Genomic DNA, 26947 nt, shown 5'->3' with positions numbered 1-26947 from the left:
CTTTAGCTTCGTCATTCGCACCGAATGCGGCGAACGCTGCAAACCCCATCGCTCTGGGGCTCCCGCCTTGCTCCGTGCCCAGGCGCTCCCGGCACGGCCGGGTCCGTGGGAGCGCCGTTCCTTCCCAGGCTCCCGGCGGGCCGAGCCCTGCTCCAGCCGTTGGGGCGCGGGGCGGCGGCGACCCCTCCGCGCCGCTGACAGCCAGCTGACGCGCGGAGGAACACCGCGCCGCCGCGTCAGCGGGCGGGCCTAGATCCGGCCGCTGCCGCCATTTCGCGGGGAGGCGGGCGGGGCGGGACCCGCCGTCAGCGGTGCGCGCCCGCGGCCGAGCCCCGGGAACCGCCGAGCTCCGGAGCCGCCGCGACCCCCAGGAGCCGCGGGCGGGAAGAGCCGCACAGCGGTCCCGAGGCGGCGGCGCCCGCGGGCGGCCCCAGAACCTTCCTTCCCCTGCCCCGCCCGTTCGCCCTCGGCCCCGCCCCCGGAGCCGTTGGCGGCGGCGTGCCGGGCCCGGCCCCGCCTCCCTCCCTCCCGCGGCGTCCGGGCCTGGCCAGCGGCGGCAGCGCGGGGCTCTCTCGCCCTTCCTCTCTCGCTCTTCCCTGGGCGGGCGACGCCTCTCGGCTCTCCCGGCACTTCGCACCCTCTCCCGGCCGTGACGGGCGGCGGCGGGCGGAGCGCTCCCCCGGCAGCCTCACGGCCCCGCTGCCCGCAGGCAGGCAGGACTTCGGGCGGCCGGCCGGTCGGGCGCCCCCCCGGCTGTTTCCGGAGGAAGGAGAAGAGCAGCTGCCCCCTCCCCCCTCTCCGCCTTCCTCCCCGTTCTCCTCCTCCTCCTTCTCCTCCTCCTCCCTCCCGGCCCCCCGAGCGGAGCGCGGAGTCACCGCGGCGCGTAGACGGGCCCGGCACTCGCACACACACAATGGCGCTGAAACGCATCAACAAGGTGAGTGAGCACCGCGGCTCCTCCTCCTCCACCGTCCCCCCCCTCCTCCTTCACCGCTTCGCCCTTCTTTTTATTGTTATTTTTTGGGTGTTTTTTCTCCCCCTTCCCCCATCGCCTTCCTCCCCCCCTCGCCCCTGGAGGAGACGGGCGGGGGGGGAGAGGCGGAGGCTGAAGAGGCCGGGAAGCGGCGGCTCCTTCCGGCGGGGCAGCGGCCCGGCTGCGGCTGCGAGGCCGCTCTCTCCGGGCCTGAGCTCGGCCCCGGCCCCTTCCTGAGGGCGGGGGCCGGGGGGTGTCGGAGAGAGGCAGCTCCCGGAGCCGCTCGGATGTCAGCGCGGCCCGGGGTCGCTGCCGCTGCCCTTCCGCCGAAGCCGGCCCGGATGGCGCCGGCCCGTGTGTGGCTGCCGAGGGCTTTCGGCGCGATGGAGGCGCTGCCCGGGGCAGCAGCCGGGCCCCCAGGCCGGGTTCTCCCCTCTGCTGTGCAACTTCTCTCCCGCATTGTAAGATGGCGGCGGGTCCGCCTGGCCCGGGCGCTTTCCGGGATCCCTCGCGTTCCGCAATAACGCGGCACGGACACACGGAGCAGCCACCGCGGCGCTGCCCTCGCCCCGCAGTCGCCCCTCTCCGCCGCCCCGGGGCCCTCCGGACACCCGGGAATCCATCGCCCGTCCGGGAATAGCTTCCCCCCGCGCCCGGCGGGAGCGCGCTGCGCGCCGCCGCCTCCCCCCCGTTGCACAATCGGAGCCGGGTGGAGCAACTTCGCGGCGGCTAACTCGGAAAAAATGCCGAGGTGATGAAAGTTTGTTGGTTTGGGGTTTTTTTTTCCTTTTTTTTTTCTTTATTATTTTTTTCTTCTCTTTTTTTTCTTTATTTGCTTGTTTGTTTGTGGCGGTGGTTGTTTTTTATTAAACCGCTCCCAGGCTAAGAAGGCTCCCGGCGTGAAGTAGCCCCTAAGTAGGTCTCGGTTTTCTCGGCAGGTTTGAGAATTGCTGGGATGTAATGGCAAAACGCGATGGGGAGCGCAGCGGCGTAACCGGGAAGTCGCTGTTGGTCTGTGCTCCTTCTTACGCGAGCTACGTGGAGCATTTACGTGTTTCAAGAGCTCAGAGGAGTTTCTTGGTCATCTCATAGCCTGCCAAGATGGCAGAACGTCAGTGTGTCCTGAAATCGGTGAATTTCAGTGCACAAAACACCTTTTGTAGACAGTGTGTAAACTTCATGCCGCCTCTTAGTCTCGCTTTAATTTCACGCAGTGCCTGTGGTCATATTTTCAACAAAAAAAGCGTTTTTTATAATATTTGTAGTGAATGGATAGTACTGTTTTCCTACAAAATTTCAGTTCCGTTCTGGGTAGCTAGCTGAATGGATTGTCTTTGAATTATGGCTGTACTCTGGCAAGAATTTCAAAACAATTCCTTTTGAATCTGCCATCAAAACTTCTTCCCTGTATTAGTGGATGATATCACTTGAGTTGAAACATAGCTAGGATACTCCCTGGTATGCTTTGTCATCAGCTCATGCTTATGAAACACGTTCAGGCGCTGCAGGTAAGAATTTATTGTCAAATGTAAACCAAGACAAACCCCCACTTATGTAGTAATGTGGTGGTCAGAACCTGGAAACGATTCAGCGTGACTCTTGAACCAGTAAGTCATCTCTGACTTCAGCGTCTTGGCCTGCTGTGTACAGTCTTGTCCTGTATTGGTCTTTACGCTCTGTGGCACTGTGTGGTAGGAAGGCTCTGCCTTTACTCTTGCAAGAGTTTAGGATTGGGAAGATAGTTGAGTTAAGGGTTTTTCTTTTTGCCTTTTTTTTTGGTTTTTTTGTGTGTGTGTGTTTGGGGTTTTTTATCAGCTTAATCACCCCACACTACGTGATACACTTCAAAATTCACATGGAGTTTTTAGTTTTGATTTTTGTGTTTGCAAGCCTGGAAGGTGAATTTATTTGTGAAATGAAACCATTCTTTGCACGTTGATTTCTTTCCTTTACTGCTTTCCAGTACAAATGTTTACAGGGGCTGATGGTGACATAAAAAAACAGCAGGGCCAGTTCTGTAACGAAATGGTTGTGAATGTAATTTTAATCCTGTCTACCAGTAAAGCCCCGAGAGAACGGCATTGTCACTGATAAGCTGGGATTCCCTGTCTTCCAACTGTAAGATCACAGATCAGACCTTGGAACTCTCTGCTTCCTTGCAGTAGGTCTTTGGCAGTAGATGAGAACAGGCTAAAGAGAAACCGGGACCTCAGAACATTGTAATCATCATAGCTGATTTAGTTTGTGTTATTACTTGTCAGGACTAGAATTCATTGTCTCCTGCAGCAGATGACATCCTCAATGTCCCAGTGAAGATATTTTCAGTCTGTTCATTTGGCTCCCTGTTTGTGGGCTTGACATATCAAGCAAAATACCATTCTTCATGCTACTGAGAAAACTAGACTGTGAGACTCTGTTAGTGTGTGTGTATATCTTTAATTTGAAGTCTGTTGCACATTCAGAATGCAACCACTCTTAAGGCATAACTGGCAAGTTCTACTTCTGATTTGAAAACGAAAGTAAATGAGTATTTATGTATTGGGTTGTCTGCTTCTGGAACACCCTGTATAAAGCACTCCCCAAACTGATGCAGTTGTCAGGTACACAGCCAATCCCAGAAAGATTATTGTTACGCTGGAGTTTGTCATGGCATCAGTGCCATCTGCTCTGGGGGCAGCTTGTGTTCAGTTGGCAAAACTCTGTCCTTGATATGGCTTGCTTTGCAGTTGTTTTATGATAACAAGCAAGTTCTTTTCCCATAAAATTAAATGCTTTCTTTCCTGAGGATGAAATTTCCCCTCCCAGAATTATCAAGAAATTCACAATGATTTATGAGCATGTATCTAGATGCTTGGTGCATGCTGTGGCACATTGTCTTGGTCTGAAGTGTCAGTGGTGCCTGCTAAAAACACGTGCTGTAATTGCTGCAGCATCCTGGAGCTTCCGCTTCCAATGATGATGATCTGGTAGCAGGGAAGCGTTTATGTACGAGTAGGGAATCAGGAATGCATAGAATTTGGAAAACTTGGAAATGGTTCATCATTGGTACATGTCCATTTTATCACTGCTGTACGCACCCATTAAAGTGAGGTAATGTAAGTGGCCTAAGTGATCTTGATAGGCTAAAAATAGAATTAATACAGGAGATGTATGCATGAAATGTCTTGTCTGTGTAATCCTTAAGAAAGCTTGTGCCTGCTGTGTTTTATGGCCATTTGATTAAGCATAGCACAAGCCAGCATCATTATATTGGAATAATTTATTAGAAAATCTTAAGTGGAGTTGGCATCCTGGAAGCTAAAGGCTGAAGGTGGCAAAACCATTTATTGCTATTTAAGTACAGATAGGCTTCCATTGACACTGCGGAGTGGAGACTGAATTAACTATTTTCCTCAGGCTATAGCCTCCAGCACTGTTCCTAGATGTATAATTAATTGCAATTTTAACTCCCCTTCTCCAGATGCTCGTAGTAAGAAATGCTGCTAACCCTGGAAATACAATATTTTCAGAGATGAGGTTTAATGTGCATCAGTGAGGACTGCATGGAAATCTGCATTAGTTTAACCAAAGTCAAAGCGTTTGAAAGCCTGCTTTTTACTTTATTTTTAAACTGCTACTTTTTTCTTTTGAACTTGGTTTGAATTTAAGAAAATCAATAATAAAGCTGGTTGGAATTAAGTTTTCTTCTCTGGATGAAACCCACAACACTTTTGTGGGCAGTCTTGGGTTTTGTTTACTGGGCTTTCTCAAAGTTGGAGTTATGTGATTGATCTCATACTTTGAATGAAGGTGTAGAAATAAGTCTGGATTTGTGTGTTTAGGGGCTCAGGAAGTTAAGATTAGCTAGCTAATGAAGTTCAGTTGATGGAAGCTTAGTTGAAATGCTTTAAACCTTTGTAAATGCTCTCACTGTGTATTGAATTACCTTTTTTACTGTAATTTCACTTAATTATTGTGAATGTCCAGGGCTAGACCAAGGCCCTGCCTTGAGTGTGTAATTCAGCACAACTATTGCACTCGGTGGTAAGAAGGTCACATTGAGCCAGAAGGCAGTGGTTGGTTTTTAAATCATGATACTGCAGTAGTGGAGTTTGGGAGGCCCTAGTATTGAAGAACTTAAATTATTTTTAAAGTCAGAATAAAATATTTAGCATTAGATGAAAGCTGTCATCACTTAAATTCTCTTTAAGATTTAGCTTAAACAAAAAGAAGTGACAGTTCTACTATGAAATTAATATCATTAAAATGGAAATAAAGTATTGGGTGTGTTTTAAGAACTGGCCATTTTTTTATGGGAGAGGAAAACCTATATTTCCTTAGCTGGAAAGTTTGGACTGTGATAACTTAAAGATTGGTCTTGTTAAATGAACACAGTGCTTGTGAAACAAGTTCCCAGTCAGCATAGAACTTTAAATGTGTGCATTGGAGTGGGAAGAGAATGGGGATTGTTATCTCACTTAAGTGATTTACAGAACTTCAGAGATCAATATTCCATTAGATGGGTACTTCTTGCATACTTGAAAAAGAGTCCTCCAGTATCTCAAGGATTTAGGTGGGATAATGTATACAGAATAAAAAGGGTGGCCAGCTCTTATGATCTTTATGATCATTCCAGCTTTTAGAGATCTAGTTGGCCTGATGTGGAACTTTACAGAACGAGCTCCCTTCGACTTCCTGCCCGGTCTGTAACCAGTTCTGAGGCTTTTCTCTGAGCTCAAATCCAAATAGTGGATAAGGGAGTGGAGAAGGATGGAAACAGCTGTAAGCAGCAGCTGTTGGGTACTGAGCAGTGAACTGCCTCTTGCCAAAGGCATCTCTCTATTCCTTGTGGAGCCCAGTTCCAGCCTGGTGTTGCGCCCTCCCTACCCGTGGATGTGTTCTCTGCATCCACTGGATTGAAATATTGGAGGAGAGAGAGGATGGAGGTTCTTAACCTTCTCTGAGATATCAAGTGACAGCTGGTAAGGTGGAGTGGGAAAGGGTTGAGCTTTTGCGTCATTCGGATTAGGGCATTGATACACCATCCCTGAGAAGTCTTTCTGTTGCAAATATGAAGGTTCTGCCACTTTTACTGTCTGCTCTGTGCTCTTGTGTAGGTCCCTCCCCTTTGCATCAGAGCTGGCAGATGGGAACTTGTGGTTTGCACTTCAGCCTTAGGTCTGATCTCTCAGAATAAACTGACTTCTGTTGATGCTTTTAGGCTGAGATGCCATAGCTTATGTTGGAAGGGCTGAGTTACAAGCATTCTTTGCTGTGATTGATTTGATGTAGTAACCTGATGGTAGAATATGCAGAAAAAAAATTAAGAAATGAAAGCAGTGCTGTGAATGTGTGTGTATATATATAACTGCAGTCAGTAGTGCATTTTTAAATGGTTGCTTTTTGCCAAGTTGGTCTTGAGGTCTTAAATTGTGTAGAGTTGCACGTGCTTGACAAAGTTCTGTAAACTTCAGAATATAAATTTAATGTCTTAAACTTCAAATTAAAAATGCAGGAGATTTAAAGAAAAAACTACAACAAAACCAGTTTCTCTTCACTGGTTTTCTAGGGGACACAGATCTGATTAAATTTGTGTTGGGGAAGCTTTGCAAAAAAAAAAAAGTTCAAATTACATTCACAAGTTTAAATTGGTGTTTATACCTTTAGCAGCTCTTTGTAAAACACTCGAATGTAGACAAGATTTAATACTGGAAAATGCAGCATTGCAAGATTCAGGACTGAAAGCTAAATAGATAGGGGGATTGTTACCAACAGTAAACTTCAGTATTAAATTTTTGTGTAACGGAAGCCTTTGTTCTGAACATCATCCTTTTGAGACGTGTGATATACTAGACATCTTCAAGATCTGCAGTTTTTTCCACTGTAATTGTGATAGGTTTTTATTATGGTCTTAAGAAAGCAAGATGAGAGGATTGTAGACTGCTTTGCAAAAGTCACAGCCCAGCAGATAAAGGTCACCAACATTTAAACCTTTCCACGAGCATCTGGACTCCAGAGTTGCCGGTTGAACTGAGTGCAGATACTGAAGTGCTTTAGGTCTTTCTGATGGGGAAGGTAAGAAGATGGTATTAAATGTTCAGTTACCTTTATAGTGAGCAGCTTCCTCTGTAACCTGGAGTTAGGTTGGCCAGGTGTTCATCACCTCTTTGAGCTCTTCTGAGTGTCTAATAAATAAGTGCACTGCTCACAGGCAGTACTTCTCAACCTTTGTTGGCCTATTTGAGTAGTAATGCCAAAAAAATCTCTTAAATCAGATAAATGAAAAATGTTTTTCCTTTTAGCCTTACTTACAATTTTTTTCTTGCCTTGAATAATATAGGAAGATCTCCTTAATTACTGTTTGCCACATGAGCAAGCCCCCACTTCTACTCCCTTACTTCAGGATGCAGTCTGCTCATAAAGATGCTTTGAAACTTAAAACTTCCCTCATTTATTTTTTAAGATCTTTCTGTACATCACTATTCTCTGGATAGCTGAGGTGGAACTCAACTGTAAGAGCAGGTGTACTCCAGATAGTTTTGTGTTTTGTTTTGGTAGTGGTTGGTTAGTTGTCTTGCTGTGAGTTGATTTGTGTGTAACTGTACCTAATCCTAGAGCCAGGCCTTTAGAATGATTATGAAGGGTAGTGTCAGAAATAGCATAATATGATATATGATGGGTAATTGTACAGTGTAACTAAGGCAGTATAGTCAGACCCACATAGTTGTGTCCATAGGCTGCACCCCTGTGGTATAGTGTAATAACTTTCACATGTATCTTTGTATTCATAAAAAATACGGACCGGTGAAAGTTAAGGCAGTTTTTTAAAAGGAGAGCTGATTTTCAGAGTTTATTAGGTTAATTAATAAATTTCAGAATAATATCTCAAGCTATTGCTAAACAGTGAATTCACCATGCTGATTGCAGACATGGTATTGTTAGAATACTAATTTGATAATTCTGTTACAGCGTCCTCATTTTTTTTAGAATATGGATAATTGTTGTAGCTTTTCAGAAAGTGGAGACTGACTGATGTTGTGCCCCATTGAGGTCGCTTGTCATTTCTACAAAACCTTGTCCTGCACACTGTCAGTCTCCAAACTTGTTTGTGTAGTTTTGGCAAACTCTGGGACTCTTCTGTCCCATGGAGCGCAGGGTGTACAGGTGCCATTTCTGGTTATGTGTCAAATGCTGCTCTGAGTTACTGTGCCCTCAACAAGCTGAAAGGCAGCATGTTGGGAGCTTCTTGCACAATGCTGCCAAACTCCAGTATCTAAGGAACAATGAGCCTGCATTGGTGTGAAAATGTCTAGCACTATTCCCAAATTGCATTTCTGAGAGGTAGCCTTCAGGAAAGAGCGCCTTACTTCCAGTACAAACTTTTTTCCACCTGCATCAGTTTACATTTGTCGGTACTGAATTTCAGCCTTCCCTTTGTTTCCCTGCCATTCTGTTTCATTTAGCAAGGCACATCTTGGTGTTTCTTGTGTGGCCTTTGTTTATACCAGTTACCCTCTTCTTTGAGGGCTGCATTGTAGTCCTGGGTTACAGAACCAAAGATTACTGTGGTTCTTGCAGAAAAAAACTCCCAAGGGAAAAGCCATGCTAAGTTTCGGTGTCTGATATTCAAAAGCTTGGAAGTGGCAGAATTAAAATACTCAACTGTCACTGAATGACTCAGTAGTTAACCAGTGCTTCACTTCAGCCTTGCCCCTTCAATGTACTTGAGCCAGTGTGTACAGTCCTCATTCTTCACTGAGCCCAGGAGCGTTTTCATAATCTATGCTGTTTTCAGGGTATGGTAATTGTTATAATAACTCAGAATTTGTGTGTTAAGCAGTCAGATTTTCTTCATCTTGAGTAAGACAGCTTCTGTGGTTTTGGTTACTTTAGGGGAAACAAACTGCACTTTTGGGTTCAAAGCACAGCTACAGCTGTGTAGTTACCACCTTTTTTTAAAGTTTGTTCTGAAAGCCTTTAGGGAATGACCAGGAAAGCAAAGTCTGTAACTGCATTCCTTTTCCATTTGGATCTTTCCAGCTACTCTGCAAAACATTGGAATAGAGAGCCATTTCAGTTGCAGTAACTCTGAAATTTCCCAAAAACCATTACCTGCATTGTACACCTTCCAGATTCCAGAACAGATGAGAACAGCTGTAGACAATACTCTCATTCACAGAGGCCTTGTATACTGAAAGGCAGGTTCTTAGGTTCTTTGAAGAGATAGTAGGGAGTCACCTGAGTAGTTTGTATCACAGTCCAAGTACACCAAGTGCTTTAATTACAGTGGCACAGCACTCTGGCATTTCCTTCCTTGAGAGTGAGGCTTAAAACATGAATATTTCCATGTTTGTCTTTTCTTATACCATGTTGGTATTACTGCTAGACACTGTACAAACAGTATGTGAGGTGTAGGCTGAAAAATCCGGTACTGAGGACTGAAGGGAGAACCATGAAAAATAGAAGCAGAATAACCAAAATAGGGAGAATTACAACTGTTACATTGCTAGTTGTGTTTTGGGTTTCTTAAAAACCTTTCTGTGCTCATTGTCTTTGCTGGTTTTTGTGCTTGTTTTTCATGTGTTTTCTTTGCATAGTTGTCCTTTTTTAATCAAGAGGAACCTATGTCTTTCTGTATCTTGCACTGCCATTACACGTGTCTTTTATCTATTTATTTTTCACCAGAAGGCCAGCTTGTTTGAAACAGATAATTTTCTGCTGGTTACATTTGTTTTGTGATGTCTATTATGCCATTCATTTCTTACTCAGCTTAGAAATCCACATTCAGTGTCCTTACAAACTGTTATTTTCTGCTTCCAGGTGTAATTAATTTCCATGCCGAAACTACTGTTTCAAATGCAGGTGTGTGGGATGAGGCAGTAGTTCTTTGCTGCTTGACACTTCTTAATCTTCAAACAGGCTTAAATGTTCTTCCCCTCCCTTTATAGCTGCTTCCAATCCTTCCTTCTTTTTTAAAGCTGTTTTCAGCTGTGAGCTAATGAGTAAGACTAATGCAGTGATGACTTTTTGGTTGCCTAGAGTTTGAAATATCCTGTTTGACACATCATTAGACAAGCAGTCAAGTTAATGAATGCTGATTTTTTGATTGGCCTAAGTGTTCATTTTTCTCTTTGTCCTTTTTTGGTTGGATTGGGTTTCTTTGGGTTGGGGGGTGGGGTTTTTTGGGTGTGTAAGCATTGTGTGTTGTTTGGGTTTTTTGTGTTGTGATTTGTTGATTTATTTTTTTCTTAACTTCTGATATAACTGCATCAACTTTCATGTCCTCCAAGTTATTTTCTGGAAATTTAAGGCAAACCCCTCTAAAATAGCCCCTCTATGCTTTCTTGAGTGCAAACCAGAAAGCTGCAGTATGTAATTTGAACAAATACCTGTGCTATGAACCAATATTAAATGTAACTGTGAATTAAGGCCTGTGGAGGACAGTCTTCAGTCATTCTGGTTGGAGTGATCTTCTGTCACTGTGTTTAAGTCAGCTGTTACTATCATTAAAAGGAAAGGCTGCCTATTTCCAGCTTAAACTAAAAAAATGCAGTAGTGCCACAGGGAATATGGAGTCTGACAAATGGGAAGAAACTGGTGCAGATGCTGCATTATTTGGTACCTTGCAAAAAGGCAGCTTGCTAGGCACCAGGCTGTCATCTCTTACAGAGTTTTCTGGGACCTGGAAACTTCTGTTTTCTTGTTCATGCATATTTGGTTGAGATAGCCTTTGTTAATCTTTAAAGTTTCTTCATTCTTTAAATGGCTTCTGTCATCTTTTAAATAGCTGGTAGAGGGGAGTTGTTTGAGAGTTTTTTTTAGCAGCTTTTCGTCAAGAAAAGAAAGGTACTTCTGGTTTTATTATATAGGATCATAGTCCTGCATTTGCTGTCACGTGTCAAAGTTTTGAATCCTTACTTGAAGCTTAAGCCATATTTTCTGTGTTAGTTGTGATTATATTGCTGCAACACAATCAGGTTAGTTAGCTTTTTTATAAGCATTTTTTCTTGAAAATACTGGTTTGTGGGTTTTTTTGTTAGCTTTCTGATAAATGTATAGTGAAAGAAGGGAGGAGATAAAAAATGGGGCTGTTTCACCAGTGAAACTGAATCTTGCTAGCAGCCTAATGTGAGACTGGCAGAGGACAAAGTGCCGAATTTGTGTTAGAGCAGATCTGTCTGTTGCAGTGATGGGGGCTGCTGTTTTATTTCTATTGATCCCTGTTTTCCAAAACTGTTGCAGAACTGTACACGTATTGCTCCTTGTCTGTGATACTTTGCTGTTGTCCTGTAACAGAAGCATTGGTGTTTACTCTTTTAACAGTGTTCTAGGCTGTAGAATGCTGAGTGACTAATCATCCTTGTGGAAAAGTAGGAACTATCACACTTTATATTTGGAAACTGGGCCACAGAAACGGTGACATGCTGGAGCTGCACCGGAAACCTCTGGCAGTGACAGAGACTGCTGGTCACGGTTGTAATTCAGGACTAATCCTTCCCCATAGGTGCATGGTGTGACACTCCTCACCACATTTGGGTTATTGTTTCTGTAGTCTTTCACATTTGCTGCTTGGGAGTTTTGGTTTGGCTTTTCTTTAAAGTACCTCTGCAGTGAAAAACTGTAACGACCAATTCCAGGAAAATGTGGGCTCTGTTTTAAGGATTTTAAAGAAAATTTGGGATGTAGCTTAATAACCCTTGAGAAAGGGAAAGCATTACTGAAGCAATGTTAAAAAAGAAGCTAAGTTGGAGAAGTAGGTACTATAGAAGGAATAGGAGAAGCAGAAAGCTCTTCTATGTAAAAATATTAGATTCAATATTTTTTCGTTACAGAATTGTTACTCTTGGTTGCTGAGCTGAGAAAGTAGATTTGTATTTATATTGCTGAGTGGGAAGCTTTTTTAAAAAAAGCCCCCTTCCTTTCCTTGAATAAAATGCTTCACCTGCACTCCAGATCTCACAGCCCACGTGTCTCTGCTTGTTCAGTTTCCAGTTATTCCAGTTTGCTTGTTGTGTTCGGTAGAGTTGTAGCTTTCAGAAGGAGGTGCTTTTTAAAGTTACTCAGAACTTTCCACTCCCGTGATAAAAAGCCTCCCCTTTCTATGTAGATGGGAAGTGTCACTCAAGAGAGAGATGAAGTAGGTCTGGTGTTACTGTGAACCAGGTTTGCTTCATGTTTGCCCAAGTTCTCCACAGCCCTTGGCACTCTGCTGAAGCAGCTTTACTACAGACTGCTCTGAGCATAGTACCCAGAGAAGCAAATACAGAGTGTGTGCCACCTCAGCTTCTTCCCCTCCACATTTAGTGGGTGAATTACTTGCTTTGTGGGTGAAATGCCAGCTGGGATATCATTTGTTCCCAGAATTATCTGTATATTGAACTGCTTTGATTAGCACAGTTAGGGTGGTTTTTTTTTTACTGAGCTGTTCTAGACCAGACAAAACTTCAATCCTTTTGTTAATGAAGGTCACTGCTACCTTGTTATCTTAAGCAGTTCAAGTAGTTAAAAGGAGTACAGACATAAATTTTGAAATGATTGGAGCCTGGAATATTGAAACCAATTTGTTTTAGCTTTTAATTATTTTTAGTATTTCCAAAGGTTTTTTTTTTTCACAAATGTATCACTGGAACTTACTAAATTTAATTTATGTCTTACATCTGCAATTACTTTTCCTGGTTAAATTATTGATGTTGAATTACTAATTTTCCTGCTGTGATAAAGTACCTATTTTTATCTTGAGTACTGAATTCTTGTTTCTCTGAAGATAGTAGTACCTTTTGAAGACCTCTCTAGTCTAATGTACATATCTCTGACAGTCCACTTTATGCTAATCTTGTCTCATCCTTGTCTTTATAATTTTCATGTATGGCATGAAGAGTCTTCATAGTTCTTAGTCCCTGTGAGAGTTTAAAAAAAAAAAACCTTGAGGATCTAAATGTACTTCTACTATTAAATCCAGTAATAACTGTACAACTGCATTAAATAATATTTGTGTCTTTCTGCTTATTTTTTTGCTACAGCTTACTTCAAGGGACATGATATCTTTTTTCCTCTCGGATTTTGGAAATGATTGATCACTCTTAGAATTGGAAAATACATTTTGATGAGAAACAAATCTGATTAACAAAACCTGCTGTATTTGTTAAACAGCAAAAAAATGCCCTGACAATGAAACCTTTCTATCTGAAGCTTCTTTTACATTTATTGATTGCCTTTACCTGAATAACATAAATCTAAGTTAGCAGATTTTTCTGAAGGATAATGAACAACATATGGAACTAAGAAGTGATACTAAATGGCAGAAAGAAGTCTGTCATCAGGCCTCCCAGTAATATTTGGAGAGAGTAGCAAAATGCATTGTAAATGCATGTACTGTGATGATGTGGAAAGAGCTGTTTGCCTTCCACAAACAGCAGCAGTGAAATGAGCTGCACTGTTATTAACTTCATTGTGCCGTTGCTTATCAAAACTGATAGGGTTTCATTTTGTAAAACAGTGTGATGCCAGTGCAAAATGGAAATATTTATTAACTGAAAAATTCATCAGAATTAACGAGTGTAGGGAGAGGAAACCTGGGACTAAATTTTCTTGGTGTTTGGAAGGAAGGGGATTGTTTTGGGCTTGGAGTGATGCGGTTTTGTTGTTTGATGGGGAATGGTTGGTTGGTTGTGATTGGGGTTTTTTTTAGTGTATGGGCTTGCACATGTTGAAGTGGTGTTATTCTTTCTGTGTTTGCAGGAGCTATCATCTTACCAAAGAACAACGTGTTTTATGTTACAAGAAACATAAATTGGGGTTCTTTCCTCATTTTCCGTTGGCTTATACTTAGTAAATTTTTATGGATTGCAGAACTCGTGAAACTTTAAGTATGACCATTAGGATCTTCCCAGGCAAGAGTTAGCTGTCTGGTCCAAATATGCATATGTTTCCAGCGTAGTAGATATGCCTGGCTTTCTTAAATGTCTGACAAAGTTCTTGGTTGAATGGCTTGTATAGACTTCCAGGGGAAAAAAACCAACTTGTGTGAAACTGTTAATGTATGAAAGATGGGCCGAATAGTTTGCCTTTTCTTAAGACTTCTAGATTGTTGACAAGTGCAGATTAATCTGTAAAAGCTCTTGAAGCCCTTTTTAGAGTCAGGGGAGAGCAGGGGAGAAAGAAGGTGGTTGTTACATGCTTTAACTGAAAGTGTAAATTTAATTTTAAGACACTGTCCAAACAAATGAGTTGTGTGCCATTAAAACAATTTAATAGAGAGCTTCTTTGTTTCCTCACAACAGTATTGTAACTGCCCAAGGAATCCTCCATCTGAACTGTTTCCATTCCTCTGTAGTGGGGGAGGGAGAGAACTATTCCTGCAGTCAAGTAATTTTTAATTTTAAAGGCATAATTGTCTGAAATGCAAAGTTTAAAATAAAAAATACATATATTTTGCCTGATTACAGCACTTGTGGGCCTCTTGAATTTTCCTGTTTCAATCTTTGTGAGGTACATCCCTAATGCAGGTAGTGGGTGAAGTGAAACCAAGTTTCTGTGGGGTTTTTTCTTCTGTTCTTAGTTCTAATGTCAGATGTTACATAGAGAGTTTTTCCTGTTTCATGAAGACTCATCAGCAGATTTCTCTGGTTCCACTTCAGGCTTCTCTGGACTTGAGTCTTTGTAACTCAATCAAAAAGTGATTAGACTTTGCCAGCTTAAGGCTTTGTGTCCTGCTTCTTTCTTCAGCAGGAGTGTTTACCCAGAAGTGACATACATGTATTTGGAAAGGCATAGTCACTGTAGTTACAGGTGGTTTTGGTGCTTCTTTGTCTGTTATAAACATTTTTGATACTGATCTAGTGGTTCTTAGAGTTGTTAATTGCACATTTTTCTGTGTTTGTATATGGAAAAAATGTTAAAGGGTTTTGCTGGACATGAAGTGAGAATTAAATATTTTTGTTTGTTTTTGTTTTCTTAAAGGAACTTAGTGACTTAGCCCGTGATCCTCCAGCACAGTGTTCAGCAGGTCCTGTTGGAGATGACAGTAAGTGACTTTAAATTTAATGTTTTGTTTGCTGACTCAAAGCATATCATGCCTAGATAATAATGCGGAGTTTTTCTTTTGTAGTGTTTCATTGGCAAGCCACAATTATGGGACCTGTAAGTATTCTGATTCTTGTGATGTAATATTAAATGAGTAGTTCCTACTGAGGAGAAAACTCTGGGGTTTTTGGTTTACTTTTGTTAGCTCCTCTTATCCAAGTTCTAGAGATCTTCATTACAGTAAAAGAAAATGAGGGAGGGGAAAAACCCACCAGTTATTTTGTTGTTGTGGTGTTTTTACAAGGACATGTACTTCAGCTGAAATAATCTCTAGGGCAATGTTAGGTATTATTACTAAATATCTGGAAATTTTGGTTGCATTTAACTTTTTCTCAAGTTTTAATCTAGCATGAACTTTGTACCAGGACCTGGTTCTACTGTCAGGAATTAGTTGGGATGTTTTTGTGTGGATCTTCAAAGGGAATCTATATTTGGTCTGGTGTAATGCTGAGATCTTGAATATTTGGGTTTTAGTTATGACTGGAGAAAAATGTCAGTGTTGAATGTTCGGTAAGCATCTGAAACCTGAATGGGACTTTTTCCTCATTAAGGATGCCAAATGTTTGGTTTTGTTGAAAACAACCTGGAAGCAGTTCACATCTGGAGTTTTCTGGTTACCTGTATATAAAAGACAAAACCTGTAACCTGTGAAGACAAGCCTTTGGTGAGGCTACAGAGTAGGCATTAAATATCAGTGATGCTGAATTATCGTGGCTTTATATATAGCTACAAGTGTGTTATTAGGAGGTGGCTATTAGAGGTTCACTGGACTGAAAGATGTTTCTTCATCCCAAAGTACCTGCTCATCATTGGTTGTAACTAGGTTCCTCACAAAGATAGAATTGTTCAATAGCTATATTCATGCTTAAATGGCAAGGAGTGTTGTGCACTCCACTGCATATGATGATTTTATGTGGCTGGTGTGTGCATGGTCATGAGGTATTAAGCACTGATTGAATTTAAATTGGGATTATTATTTTTAGTTTTCCCTTGTGGTGTAATAATGTACAGCTCATTTTTTCCCCCATGTGGTTTTCGTGGTGTCAGAAGGTCTGCGTTCCTGTTTCCAGATTGGGCAGTACCCTGACAGAAGTGTGTCAGTGTGGTGTCAGTAGTTCTAGTGCTGCTGCCTTTAATAACAGACAGGGATTGTGGAACCAATCATCTGATCTTCACCTCTGCAATAGGATATTTTGATCTTCCTGGGTGTGTGAGAGTTTGGTTTAACACATTTTGGAGAGGAGTTTCTGTAATTGATAAAATGTATCCCCACAATATGTCCAGTGAAAGGGCTGGTGTTTTTTGGCTCCTTAAGGCCTCATATGGTATCTGTTGACCAAATACAAGAGGTTCTATCTTGATCACTAGATTTCATCACAGACAGCAGAGGGTATAATATGCATGTTGAGGGTTTGAGTCCCCTGTCTTGTGGTGCAGATTTTCATTCTCTGGTATTTAAGTAATACGTAGTTACTTCCTTACATTGGTGAAATGTTTTTGCAATTAAGATGAGAATTATATTAACAAATGATGTAGAAGTGTACTATGTATGCCACAAATTCATTTTCCCTAGCCCTGAGTCCAGAATTAACAGCAAAGTATTCTTCAGGTTCAACAATGAAATTGTTAGCTCTATTTCAGAAATTTAGTTGTAATTTTGAGTTAAAAGCCTTTTGCTTCTTTCTTCTTGTAACTGCTAACTTAATCCCTATTTAGTCACTCCAGTTTTTTCTTCTTCTTACTATCATCTTTTTTACTTCCACATGTTGCTTTACTGTTTATAGTTTAACACCTTAATGAATTATCCCAGTAATTCTTCCCTTGGAGCAGGGAAATGTGAAATACTCTCTCATAGTAGATTACAGTTAATTTCTAATACAGAAAGAGAGGAAAAATTCACTTGACTTATGATTATTCTTTTGTCTGCTTGGTTGTGCTGGTGGAATGGATGAGATTTTTTGTTGGGGTCTTTCTGGGTTTTTTTTTCAAGGAACAGGGGCCTAGCTGTGTACTCACAGGTTTTCTGCAGGGCTGAGGCTAAGGACAGAATTTAGCAGAGAATGGGAGTCTGTGGCCACTCTAAACTTGGGTGGTCACAACAAATAAGCTCCAAACAAAGAACTGGAGGTTTTGGAATCTGATGGGATCCCCACTCTGTTAACATTACTTCTTGGAGCTATCTTAGAAGCATTTGAATGCTTCTGCCCCCTAGTCCTGAGTGGATTGTCAGAGCTGCTGGGTTTTATGATGCGTTAGCTTGGAGAGGTCCACGCAGTAAATGATGTGTGTGTGTTCTGTATCACTTAGCTTAGGAAGTAGGAATTGAGTTTTAATTATGTCTCACTTGTATTGGTGGGTTAAACATTTGGGTTTAAATGAATTGCCTCTCCATTTATTTAAAACCAAGATCTTCAGTGATATTTAGTCCTAAAGATGATAATAGGAGAATTATTTGTTTGCTTTGACAGAACGACAGTCCATATCAGGGTGGTGTATTCTTCTTGACAATTCACTTTCCCACAGACTACCCATTCAAACCACCTAAGGTAAGTATTGCCATGTCATTTGTAAAATTAGTGCTTTTTAAAGAACTGAGTACAGGAAAGAAATTACCACCCTCTCTATTGTAGTATTGTCAAGTTCTCACTTCTTTTCAGGCATTCTTACCATCTATGAGATGTGTGGGTCCCATTCTGATTACCACAGGAACTGGGTGTGTTAGCATATTCTTTATGAGCAAATCCATCTGTGTGAATTCCAAATGTCTTAAAATATTTGGGTTCATTTCTGGTTTTCTGAATTGATAGGAAAACTTCATTAGCTTTGTGTTACTATAATAGAATTCTTGCCAAGGAGACTGTCAAGTATTATTGTAGCTGTTTGGATTGGTCTGTAGGAATGTGACACCGTGGGTAGGGATTTACTTGCCGAGTGCCTAAAATTGAGAGAAGGGGTTATTTGCTAAGAGTTTGGCAGTAATTGCAAAATGTGCTCTTTTGTGGTAGCTTTATCAGCCACTAGCTTTGTCTTCCAATTTTCAGTCAATATGACCCCCTTGGGGTCACTGCAGTGTTGGAAGTTCCTTAGCTCTGTGACCGAAGTGTTTCTGTGGTTTAGGCACTGCTCTTGGGTGTCTTCATCAAAGGCAGCTGGGATTAAAACTCACACTTGCCCTCTCTCTGTTGGAAATAGTGCCTGGTAGTGGGAGACTCACAGCTTGTGGTTTGGGTGCGTTTCCCTGAATTTCATGCAGTTTAACTGCTTAATCCTTTTCTTTTGGAGTAAATGGAATTGACTGAGGGCTTGACAGAGCAAAACAGGTGCAGTTACTGTCATAGACCCAAACACATTCTTCGTTTCTTTGTTTTTTGTTGCAGGTTGCATTTACAACAAGAATCTATCATCCAAATATTAACAGTAATGGCAGCATTTGTCTTGATATTCTAAGATCACAGTGGTCTCCTGCTTTAACTATTTCTAAAGGTAACTTTTGTGAAGGAGAATTTTTTCCATCTTGTGCTGAAAACTGTGCTTTTAGCTTTGATTGTGTTAAGTTCTTACCCATCTTGTTGATTTTCCCTTAACTTACCTTCCTCATTCAAGCCTGTGTTTTGTCAGTTTGATGATACTGCATTTTTAATGGACTTTTTTTTTCTAACACTTTCTCATATGTGGCTGTGTAAGGCCTTGTCTGGCCATTTACTTGCTTCAGTATTCCTAGCAGAGTTTACCAGCTTGGACCCAAAGGAATTTACTAGTGTTTGGATTGAACTAAGCCTGTGTTGGGGTGTTCAAGCTAAGGCTAAGAAGCTGCTTGTTTGGAGCTGCCCATGTAGATACATATGCATATTAAATGAAAGATTAATTTCAAGTCAGTTTTTAATACTGAAATTTGCGTAATTTTTTCATCCTGTCTAGAGTTACATGCATAGTTCTTTTGGCATATCTGTGGTAGATGAATAAATCTGTTATTGATACATACTGCTTTCTACCACGGTGCACTGGCATTGCATTGCATTACTTAATGAACTAAGTTTACTGATCCTGCTTCATGATAAATTGATGTTGTGTTGCAAGAGAAGATTTGTGGCTTTCCTCATTTTACTACAGTAAATAACAGATAATTCTGAAATATTTTCATGATGATCTAATTGTTTTGCCTCAAAGCCACTGGTCACTGTGGCTTCAAAAGATCCCTCAAAGTGCCTTTTTGTCTATAGAACTTGTAATTCCTGTCTGTCCAAACAGTCAGTTTGTTATTTGAATCTGGATTCCCTTCATTTTAATCCTTCACTGTTTCCTTCTAAAGCATCTGTGAGAGTAGAAGATGAAGTCCTCATAGTTGCCCGCAACAGTGTTACTGAGACTTTTACAACATGTGTGTAGTTTTTGTCAGTCTAGACCAGAATATTCTTGCCTTAAGTACAACAAATAAAGAATTCAGTCTGATTTAAAAACAAAAAACTTAAATCTGAGGATTTTCTACTTTTAGTGATAAGAACCATGGATATGCTGTTCATCAGAGTACATAATGTGCTTTTGTGTTGGCTGCTATGTTACATCATAGTGCAGAGCACAACAGTGCTCTTCTCGTGTATGTGCTGACAGCTGTAAGTATGGGGATATAGGAAGCAAATAGTTCTTACAAACCTTTAAGTTAGTATGGGCTTTTTACTTAAGAGTTATGAATTCATATTGGCTGTTTTTCAGGAAAATAATTCTAAGTTCTGTCCTGTGACAACATTGTGCTGATGTAAAGATCTGTGCTCCATTGTTTCTGAGATTGCCATTCCTCTTTCACTATTGAGATTGCTTTTTTTTTTTTTTTTGCAGTTCTCTTATCCATTTGTTCACTGTTATGTGATCCAAATCCAGATGACCCACTAGTGCCAGAGATTGCACGTATCTATAAAACAGACAGAGACAAGTAAGTACAGAATTGTGCAAGACTGGTATTTTTACAGACTGTAAGAGTTCATTGTCAGACAGCAGTTGTGTTCAGTGAACTTTTTGTAAAGATCTGAGATGGAGAAAACTTGTGTGTCAAAGTGAGTAGTGCATAATTTAAAAACAAAGGAGCTTGGCATCTTTGAAGTTTATGGGTGAAAGAGACGTATCTTTTTCTCATGTGCATGGAAGTATTTTACAGTATATATATTGACTTATTTTGCTTACCATGCATAAATCTAGTTAGATCTTCATAATGCTTTTTGAACAGCTTTTTGTTGTTTTAATGCCTTCATTTGGCAGCAGCTTGGCCTTAAATTTTGGTTCTTCCCTTGAAAATGGGCAGCAGATTTTTTTTCCCCATCTGTGTTGCAACAACTTTATTTTCCTTAGGTATCTTTAACATTTTGCACAGATAGAATAATATGAAGCAGATTTGGGGGGTTTATATATATTAATGCTAAATATATTTGTCCAATTAGGTACAATAGGTTAGCAAGAGAGTGGACAGAGAAATACGCTATGCTGTAGGGTAAGAATATTTGCAAATTATGGTGCATTTAACAAAATGGAAATTTGTCAGCACTTGGGTGCTGCATGCTCTAAGGCACTGGATTAACTAACAGATAATGGATGCACCAGTTAACGTGGAAATTTAACAGCTTGATCTGTGGTTAGTGTGTAATGTATTGGCTAGTCACTATTTCTCACAGATACTACTCTTGCATGGTCAAAAAAAAAAGTTAGTATGAAGTAATTACTGAGTTCTGAGCTACGTTGTCAATTTGTTCTGGTAAGTATTTTACCCAGATTTTGTCAGAATTTGGTTGAAAATGATGCCCTGTAGTGAGACCTCATATATAGACATGAGTGATTTCAGACAATCCAGATTTCAATTATCTTTAATCAGCAGTGTCTGTCTTCCACATATAAACTTGGAAATATATGGGAATTATATTCTGCTTGTATAGTTAATAATTAACTTACTGACAAGCATGGAGTTAAGTGTTAACTAATTGTCAGCTCAGTTCCTGTGAAAGTAGTGTGCTTTAAACAGTCTTAAAATTTTGAGCAGTATATTTGTATGAAAAGAATATTCAGTGCTTTGAAATGCTTAGTGTTGTTTTTCTTTAAAATTGGAAATTTGACATTTTGTATCCAGTGGCATTATTAACCAAATAATTGTTACTTATGGCATGGGATAGATACTGTAATCTTAACCTAAGAACAATATGCAAATGAAGTATTTGCATTTATTCCATCCCAGATAGTCTGTTTCTTCTCTTTCAGTAATTTTTTTCATGACAGACTTCTTGCAAATTTGCTTGTCTTGACTTGAAGGCTTTCCTAAAAACTAGAGAATATCTATCCTAATTGGAGTAGGGAGGAAATTGTTCAATTTTTTGAGTTCAGGTATGTCTCGGTACATAAAGAGACTTCTCACAGTGTAAAGAGAACAGAGAGATGGGATTAAAATCATATTTAATCATAAACTGCTTAGGAAATTGTCATTTTCATGCTGATGTTAATTCAGTTCCTGGTTTTGTCTGCAGGTACAACAGAATATCTCGGGAATGGACTCAGAAGTATGCCATGTGATGCTACCTTAAAGTCAGAATAACCTGCATTATAGCTGGAATAAACTTTAAATTACTGTTCCTTTTTTGATTTTCTTATCCGGCTGCTCCCCTGTCAGACCTCATCTTTTTTATTTTTTTGTTTACCTCCTTCCATTCATGCACATGCTCATCTGAGAAGACTTTAGTTCTTCCAGCTTTGGACAATAACTGCTTTTAGAATCTGTAAAGTAGTTACACAAGAACAATTGCCCAAGATTCAGAATTTTTTTTAATGGAGCATGTGTATTATGTGGCCAATGTCTTCATTCTAACTTGGTTATGAGATTAAAAACAAACAAACATTCCTCACTGCTCTAACAGATACTGAAGATACCACCTGAAGGGGGGAGGGGAGATGGATGTTCAGTTTTCTCCCATCAAAGAAGTAATATTGCTGTAGCAACATCCATCTTGTTCCAAACCTTCCAGTGTTAGAGAACTGAGGTTTTATTATATGCTTTTGCTCATAACTGATGTGTCTGGAGAATTGGTACTGAATCTATAGCATCAGCAGAACAGAAAATGTGATGTATCTTATGCATGTCAATAAAGGAATGACCAGTTCTTGTTTTACAGAGAATGGAAATTGGAAGTCAAACATCCCTTGTATTCCAGAATAGGGTTTAAGAACATTTTTGTAATTCATTTAAATTTTGTTAGGAGGCTTGGAGCTATTAGTTAATCTGTCTTCCAAAACACTGTTTAATATAGCACTGAATAAATGATGCAAGTTGTCAATGGATGAGTGATCAACTAATAGCTCTACTAGTAATTGATTTATTTTCTTCAATAAAGTTGCATAAACCAATGAGTTAGCTGCCTGGATTAATCAATATGGGAAACAAAATCTTTTGTAAAAGCAAAGCTGGTTTTTGTATATACTGTTGGCATTTGCCTCGTTGTTTAACATCAAATGATGTAAAGTTCAATAGAGTGACTCTTCTGCCATTTTCAGTTCTAATGCTCAGTCTGTTGCAGGTTGGCACATTGCTCGGCCTGGTGGATGCAGAGTTAATAAGCTAACATAGTCGTGTAGCCGTAGTGGGGGGCTGCACTTGGTGCTGGGAGCCCAGCGTTCACGGATGGACTTGGGACCCAGCAGATCTGAAGCGGTGTATTGTGGAGATACTTCCTGATGCACCTGTGTTTGCTGACTGAGAACCTTTTTCTTTACCTTGTACACTTGACAACTGAAAGATCTTAATGTGGGGGTAATGATGAGGCAAAAAAATTATAAAATAAAGTACTGTTTTGATGTGGGAATTGTCATGAGGCTGTGTTGAAGTGACTTTACTATGTGGGATGTTCGTTGCCATTGAAAAGGACTTGTTCAGCCATGCTGCCATTTACATTGATGACTATTTTAATGCAACAGACACTTTCTTCATGTCAGGTGACTAAACGTGAATAAAGACTCATTGCTATTGGATTTTTGTTCTACAAGAAACATTGTCTTGTGCCATTAGTTTATCTTTCAGCAACAAGGGCATTATTAAACATCTGACTCTTTCCTCCCCTCTTCCTTCATATTTTTCCTTGTTTAATCTTTTTGGTCTTCATTCTTAACATCCATAGCTTCATTTTCTCTAGTCTTGTACTATCACTTTATTGTGCATCTGTGACTTCTCACTGGCACCACTTTTGCACTGCTTATAGTTATGTACATTCTGATTCCTTGTCCCCACATGAATGTGGAAAGCTAGATGTAAAATAAATGTTAAACCTTAATTTTTATAAAAATTTGAACATGTAGTTTGGACATGGTTTGTTCTGGCTCTAAACTATGAGAGTGAACTTGAGATGTTCAAGTTCAGTTGACTTGGAATTTAGAAACCTGGGCTCTCTTTAGCAGTACATGCTTCAGTGATTACTGTCTGAAATCTGTTGGTGAAGTTGCAGTTCGTTTCTGCTTTGCTAACCAGCTTACACCGTTTTGCTGGAAAATTGGAATACAGCTGCCAGTAGCATTACAACTGAGGTAAAAGTTGATTTTTTTAGGCTTAAAAATGTGCTGGTCTCAATTGTTTTTTACACTTGTGTTAATTTGATGCTTATTACTGTGTCCTGGGAGTCGCAGCCACTGAAATCACTTACATGATCAACTAGGAAGATGTTTTGTGAGGTGTAAGATTGCGGGTGTTAGAGAAAACAAGGAAGTGTGCATGATGAAGGGTCAGGGAAGAGGAAAAAATAGTAAAGTATTTTATGGAAGACAGAAGTCTTGTTTGGACCAGTGCCTGTTTCTTTTTGCATCTGTCATGTTCCCAAGGTAATAATTTTTTGTAATAAGCAAGTGTAAACTTTGATGAAAGAATGGGGATGGATTGTAGAGGTTCTAGAAGCATGCTGAAGGTCCAAAGTGGGAAATGGGAGGTGTTTTGTCCTTGAAGCAGACTCAGTCCTCTCAGGTACAGGCTTCTTGTACTAAAATTGCATTTCGGCTTCCTCTTCAAGCAGGGGGCAAGGGGAGGAGCTGGTAGACAGGAGCTAATATGGGGGGAAAAAAAGCCTAATTGGTGATTATGTCAGTGAGTACCTACCAAAACCACTGGTAGTCTAAAAACTACATCGTGGATCTTGGTTCCTTTGAAACATAGGGAGGGTGCAAAATTTTCCATTTGAACTTAATGTAAAAAGTGAAGAGTTTGGAAATTGAGTTTTCCTGTTCTGCTGTGGTAAAATATTGTTTTCTCATGATAAATGCTGTAATAGCTTCAGTGGGGTCAACTTCATGCTAGAAAATTTGGATTAAAATTCTTTCAAAGACTTATTTGAGATCGAGTATAGAGAACAAAAAGTCAAGCCAAGACATATAACAGGCAAAGAAACTACAGTGTTCTTTCTGCAGTAATTTTTTTAAGATTGCTTGCTGTGTTTAATTGGGATTTGAATTTAACAACACGATTTTAATCTCTTTTTTACATTTCACTTGGAAAAACCTTGAGTGGTTTTAAGCAGAAAGAAGTCTTTTCAGGATGCAGGAAAAACTTGATCTGTGGCATTGGCTAGGGATTTTTGTGGTTTTTCTGTCTTCTGATGCACACAGCATCTGTATTTGTTACAAGATGAATATACATGCATTTTTGCATGCTTGAGTAAAAACATTTACTCAGTTGCACTGTGTCATAGTTTTATATGAAGATAGCAGATGATAACTTTTTCTGAAAAACCTGGCTTTAAGCAGACCACAGCAACAAGCTTTTGTTGTGGAGGCATAGAACTGAAGTCTAGCAAATGATTAAAAGACAACCATAGATATGCAGATGTACAGTACCAGTCCTGTTAGACTGGATAGTTGTTTATGCAGAAGTTTGCATTAATCAGCAGATAAGATGAGGGTTTAAATACAGCCAGAAATGTTCTAAATAACTCCTTTGTAATTTTTTTTATGCCCTCCCCTACAATTTTTCTCTCTAGTAATTTTATTTCAAACTCTTCATTGCTTTAAAAAATAGTGTTATAATAGGCATTATCATCTGAAGCAGATACCTTGGGTCCATCAAATGTGGCTGGTGATTCAGAAGTCTTTAGTCTGCATATCCTTGGTAAAACTCAGAGCATAATTGGAATTTAGCTGAGTATTTCTTGCTGTGTTTATAGCTGTCCAAGAAAACATTAAAGTAGTTGTTTTTCTCTGATTTGTTTGTAGTTTCATACATGAAAATGAGACTAATACAAAACCCTTTTTAGTTAAATTAAACTAAGTAGCACTGGAAGAATGGAATGAGATAATACATGATCAGTAAAAGATCTTAAGGTATGAAGTTTATTTTACTAGAACACAGACTATACTAATTTCTTCAAATGTGAAAAAAATAAGGTACTGATTGGATTTATCTGCTTTCTGGTTTTTGTTGTCATTGAATGGATGGTATTTTTACCAGCACCTTCAATATAAATATTAAGTAGGTATAAATTGGATTCAGATCATCAGCAGCAATTGTATATTTTAAAAGGCAGATTGAATTGTGGCTAAACTACTTCATGTGTAAGGCTGAGGGCTTGTATTTTGGCAACAGTGCAGGAAGGACTAGTGCAGAGAAAGCATGGGAACAGAGCGAAAATGCATAAATACGTGATGTCAAGGGGAGGTACAGAAGGCAAAGGTAAGAGCTGTCTGTATTACTGTGAAGTGAAAAGGGTCTGCTCTCAATTCATGCATTCTAGTATAAACGCAGCTGGTTTCAAAATAATCTGGAATATGACAGTTGATAAATTATAATTTTAAGTGTCCATCTTAGTCTAACAGAGAATAGTAATTCAGGATAACCTTTACCTGGAAAACCAGTTCAGAGTGCAGGTGTGTGTAGTGTAGAACAGTTCCTAAACTGATGTTTGTGAAGGTTAGCTGATGCCTGTAAACTCACTTGACATTCTTGGTTAATGCAGCAGTAAATTCTGCAGTAACATTTCTGCAGTGCATTTAGCACTCAGTCTTCTGCAGGGATAGTTCAAAGTTGTCAGTGTCTTTTTCTCTGTACTGCAGGGGTTGGTTTAATGTCAACCAGTTGTGGGGGAAGAGTTCAGTAGCTTCCAGATAAGCAGGAGTAAGGGATGTAACTATTTCTAGAGCATCTGTGTGCCTTGAGTAGGTTAGAAGAGGTGACAGGCATAATCTTCACAGTGATAGGTGTCAGAAGTGAGACAGTAAATTTGATAAGACAGCCCTGTGTAAAGTTATACTTGAAAATTTCTCTGGTAAACATCCCTGTTTGTCCAAAATAATTTTTGTTTGGGGTATTTTTGCCTATGCATTAGAAGTATTGGTGAGACTTCAGTATCTTCTTTAAACAGTGAAGGATTTTAATTCATGATGGGACAACGCTTTTATCAGGACACACAGTTGAACAGAATATTTTTGTTTTCAACAGCTTTTAATACTGGTCTTTGGTTTCTGGGGTTGTTCCTGTGCTCTGGAAGAGTAGGCTCCTCTCTTTAGATGGTTTCTGCTGACATTGGTTCCCCTTCAGGAACTGGAAGCAGAAATACTCAAGCTCTGAGTACTTAGGAGTCCTAGGTTTGGCAGATCAGGTAATTTTGGCTTTTGCCTAAGCTTCATTAATCGTCACATTAACTGTGCATTGTCCCATCACAGACTTAACCTGGAGAGTAAGAACAGTTGCTTAGAAGATGGTGATACAAGGTAATCCTCATGGGAGGAATGCTAGCTGTAGAGCTGGGCAGCTGGCTTTGCTTCAGCTGCTTTGGCAGACCAGGGTTATGGAGACAGAATTTCAAAATGCCTTTAGTTTTATCAGGGATGGGAATCTGACTCAGATATGATCTCATGTTTCATTACAGGGAATAAAAAAATTAAGCTGTTACTTGTGTTTTGAAGAGCTGCCTA

At 40.4% G+C, this 26947-nt stretch overlaps 1 protein-coding gene across 2 annotated transcripts; it reads left to right on the top strand.

Moving 5' to 3' along the window:
• The first annotated feature begins 310 nt into the window (after positions 1-310).
• On the top strand, positions 311-23047 carry UBE2D3 (ubiquitin conjugating enzyme E2 D3). Of its 2 annotated transcripts, none has more exons than XM_064710897.1 (7): positions 311-937; positions 14912-14975; positions 15060-15091; positions 17503-17580; positions 18412-18517; positions 19868-19961; positions 21535-23047. In XM_064710897.1, the coding sequence occupies exons 1-7, from the start codon at positions 914-916 to the stop codon at positions 21578-21580; spliced, it is 444 nt and encodes a 147-aa protein (XP_064566967.1). In that variant the 5' UTR covers positions 311-913; the 3' UTR covers positions 21581-23047. The 2 variants fall into 2 exon arrangements, with proteins under 2 accessions (XP_064566967.1, XP_064566968.1); XM_064710898.1 differs by lacking the exon at positions 311-937 and adding an exon at positions 1607-1724 and having other exon boundaries at positions 21535-22869.
• Positions 23048-26947: the final 3900 nt, after the last annotated feature.

The sequence above is a fragment of the Zonotrichia leucophrys genome, chromosome 4 (assembly GCF_028769735.1).
Source record: "Zonotrichia leucophrys gambelii isolate GWCS_2022_RI chromosome 4, RI_Zleu_2.0, whole genome shotgun sequence".
Classification (NCBI taxonomy): domain Eukaryota; kingdom Metazoa; phylum Chordata; class Aves; order Passeriformes; family Passerellidae; genus Zonotrichia; species Zonotrichia leucophrys.
This window is presented reverse-complemented; position numbering and strand designations above follow the sequence as displayed.

What these genes read in the sequence shown, in the direction of transcription:
- UBE2D3 (XM_064710897.1), top strand. Translation starts at nt 914, where the DNA reads ATGGCGCTGAAACGCATCAACAAG. An exon ending in AAGCCACAATTATGGGACCT is followed by an intron (nt 15,092 to 17,502) that starts GTAAGTATTCTG and finishes TTGCTTTGACAG; the next exon opens with AACGACAGTCCATATCAGGG. An exon ending in TGCTTTAACTATTTCTAAAG is followed by an intron (nt 18,518 to 19,867) that starts GTAACTTTTGTG and finishes TTTTTTTTGCAG; the next exon opens with TTCTCTTATCCATTTGTTCA.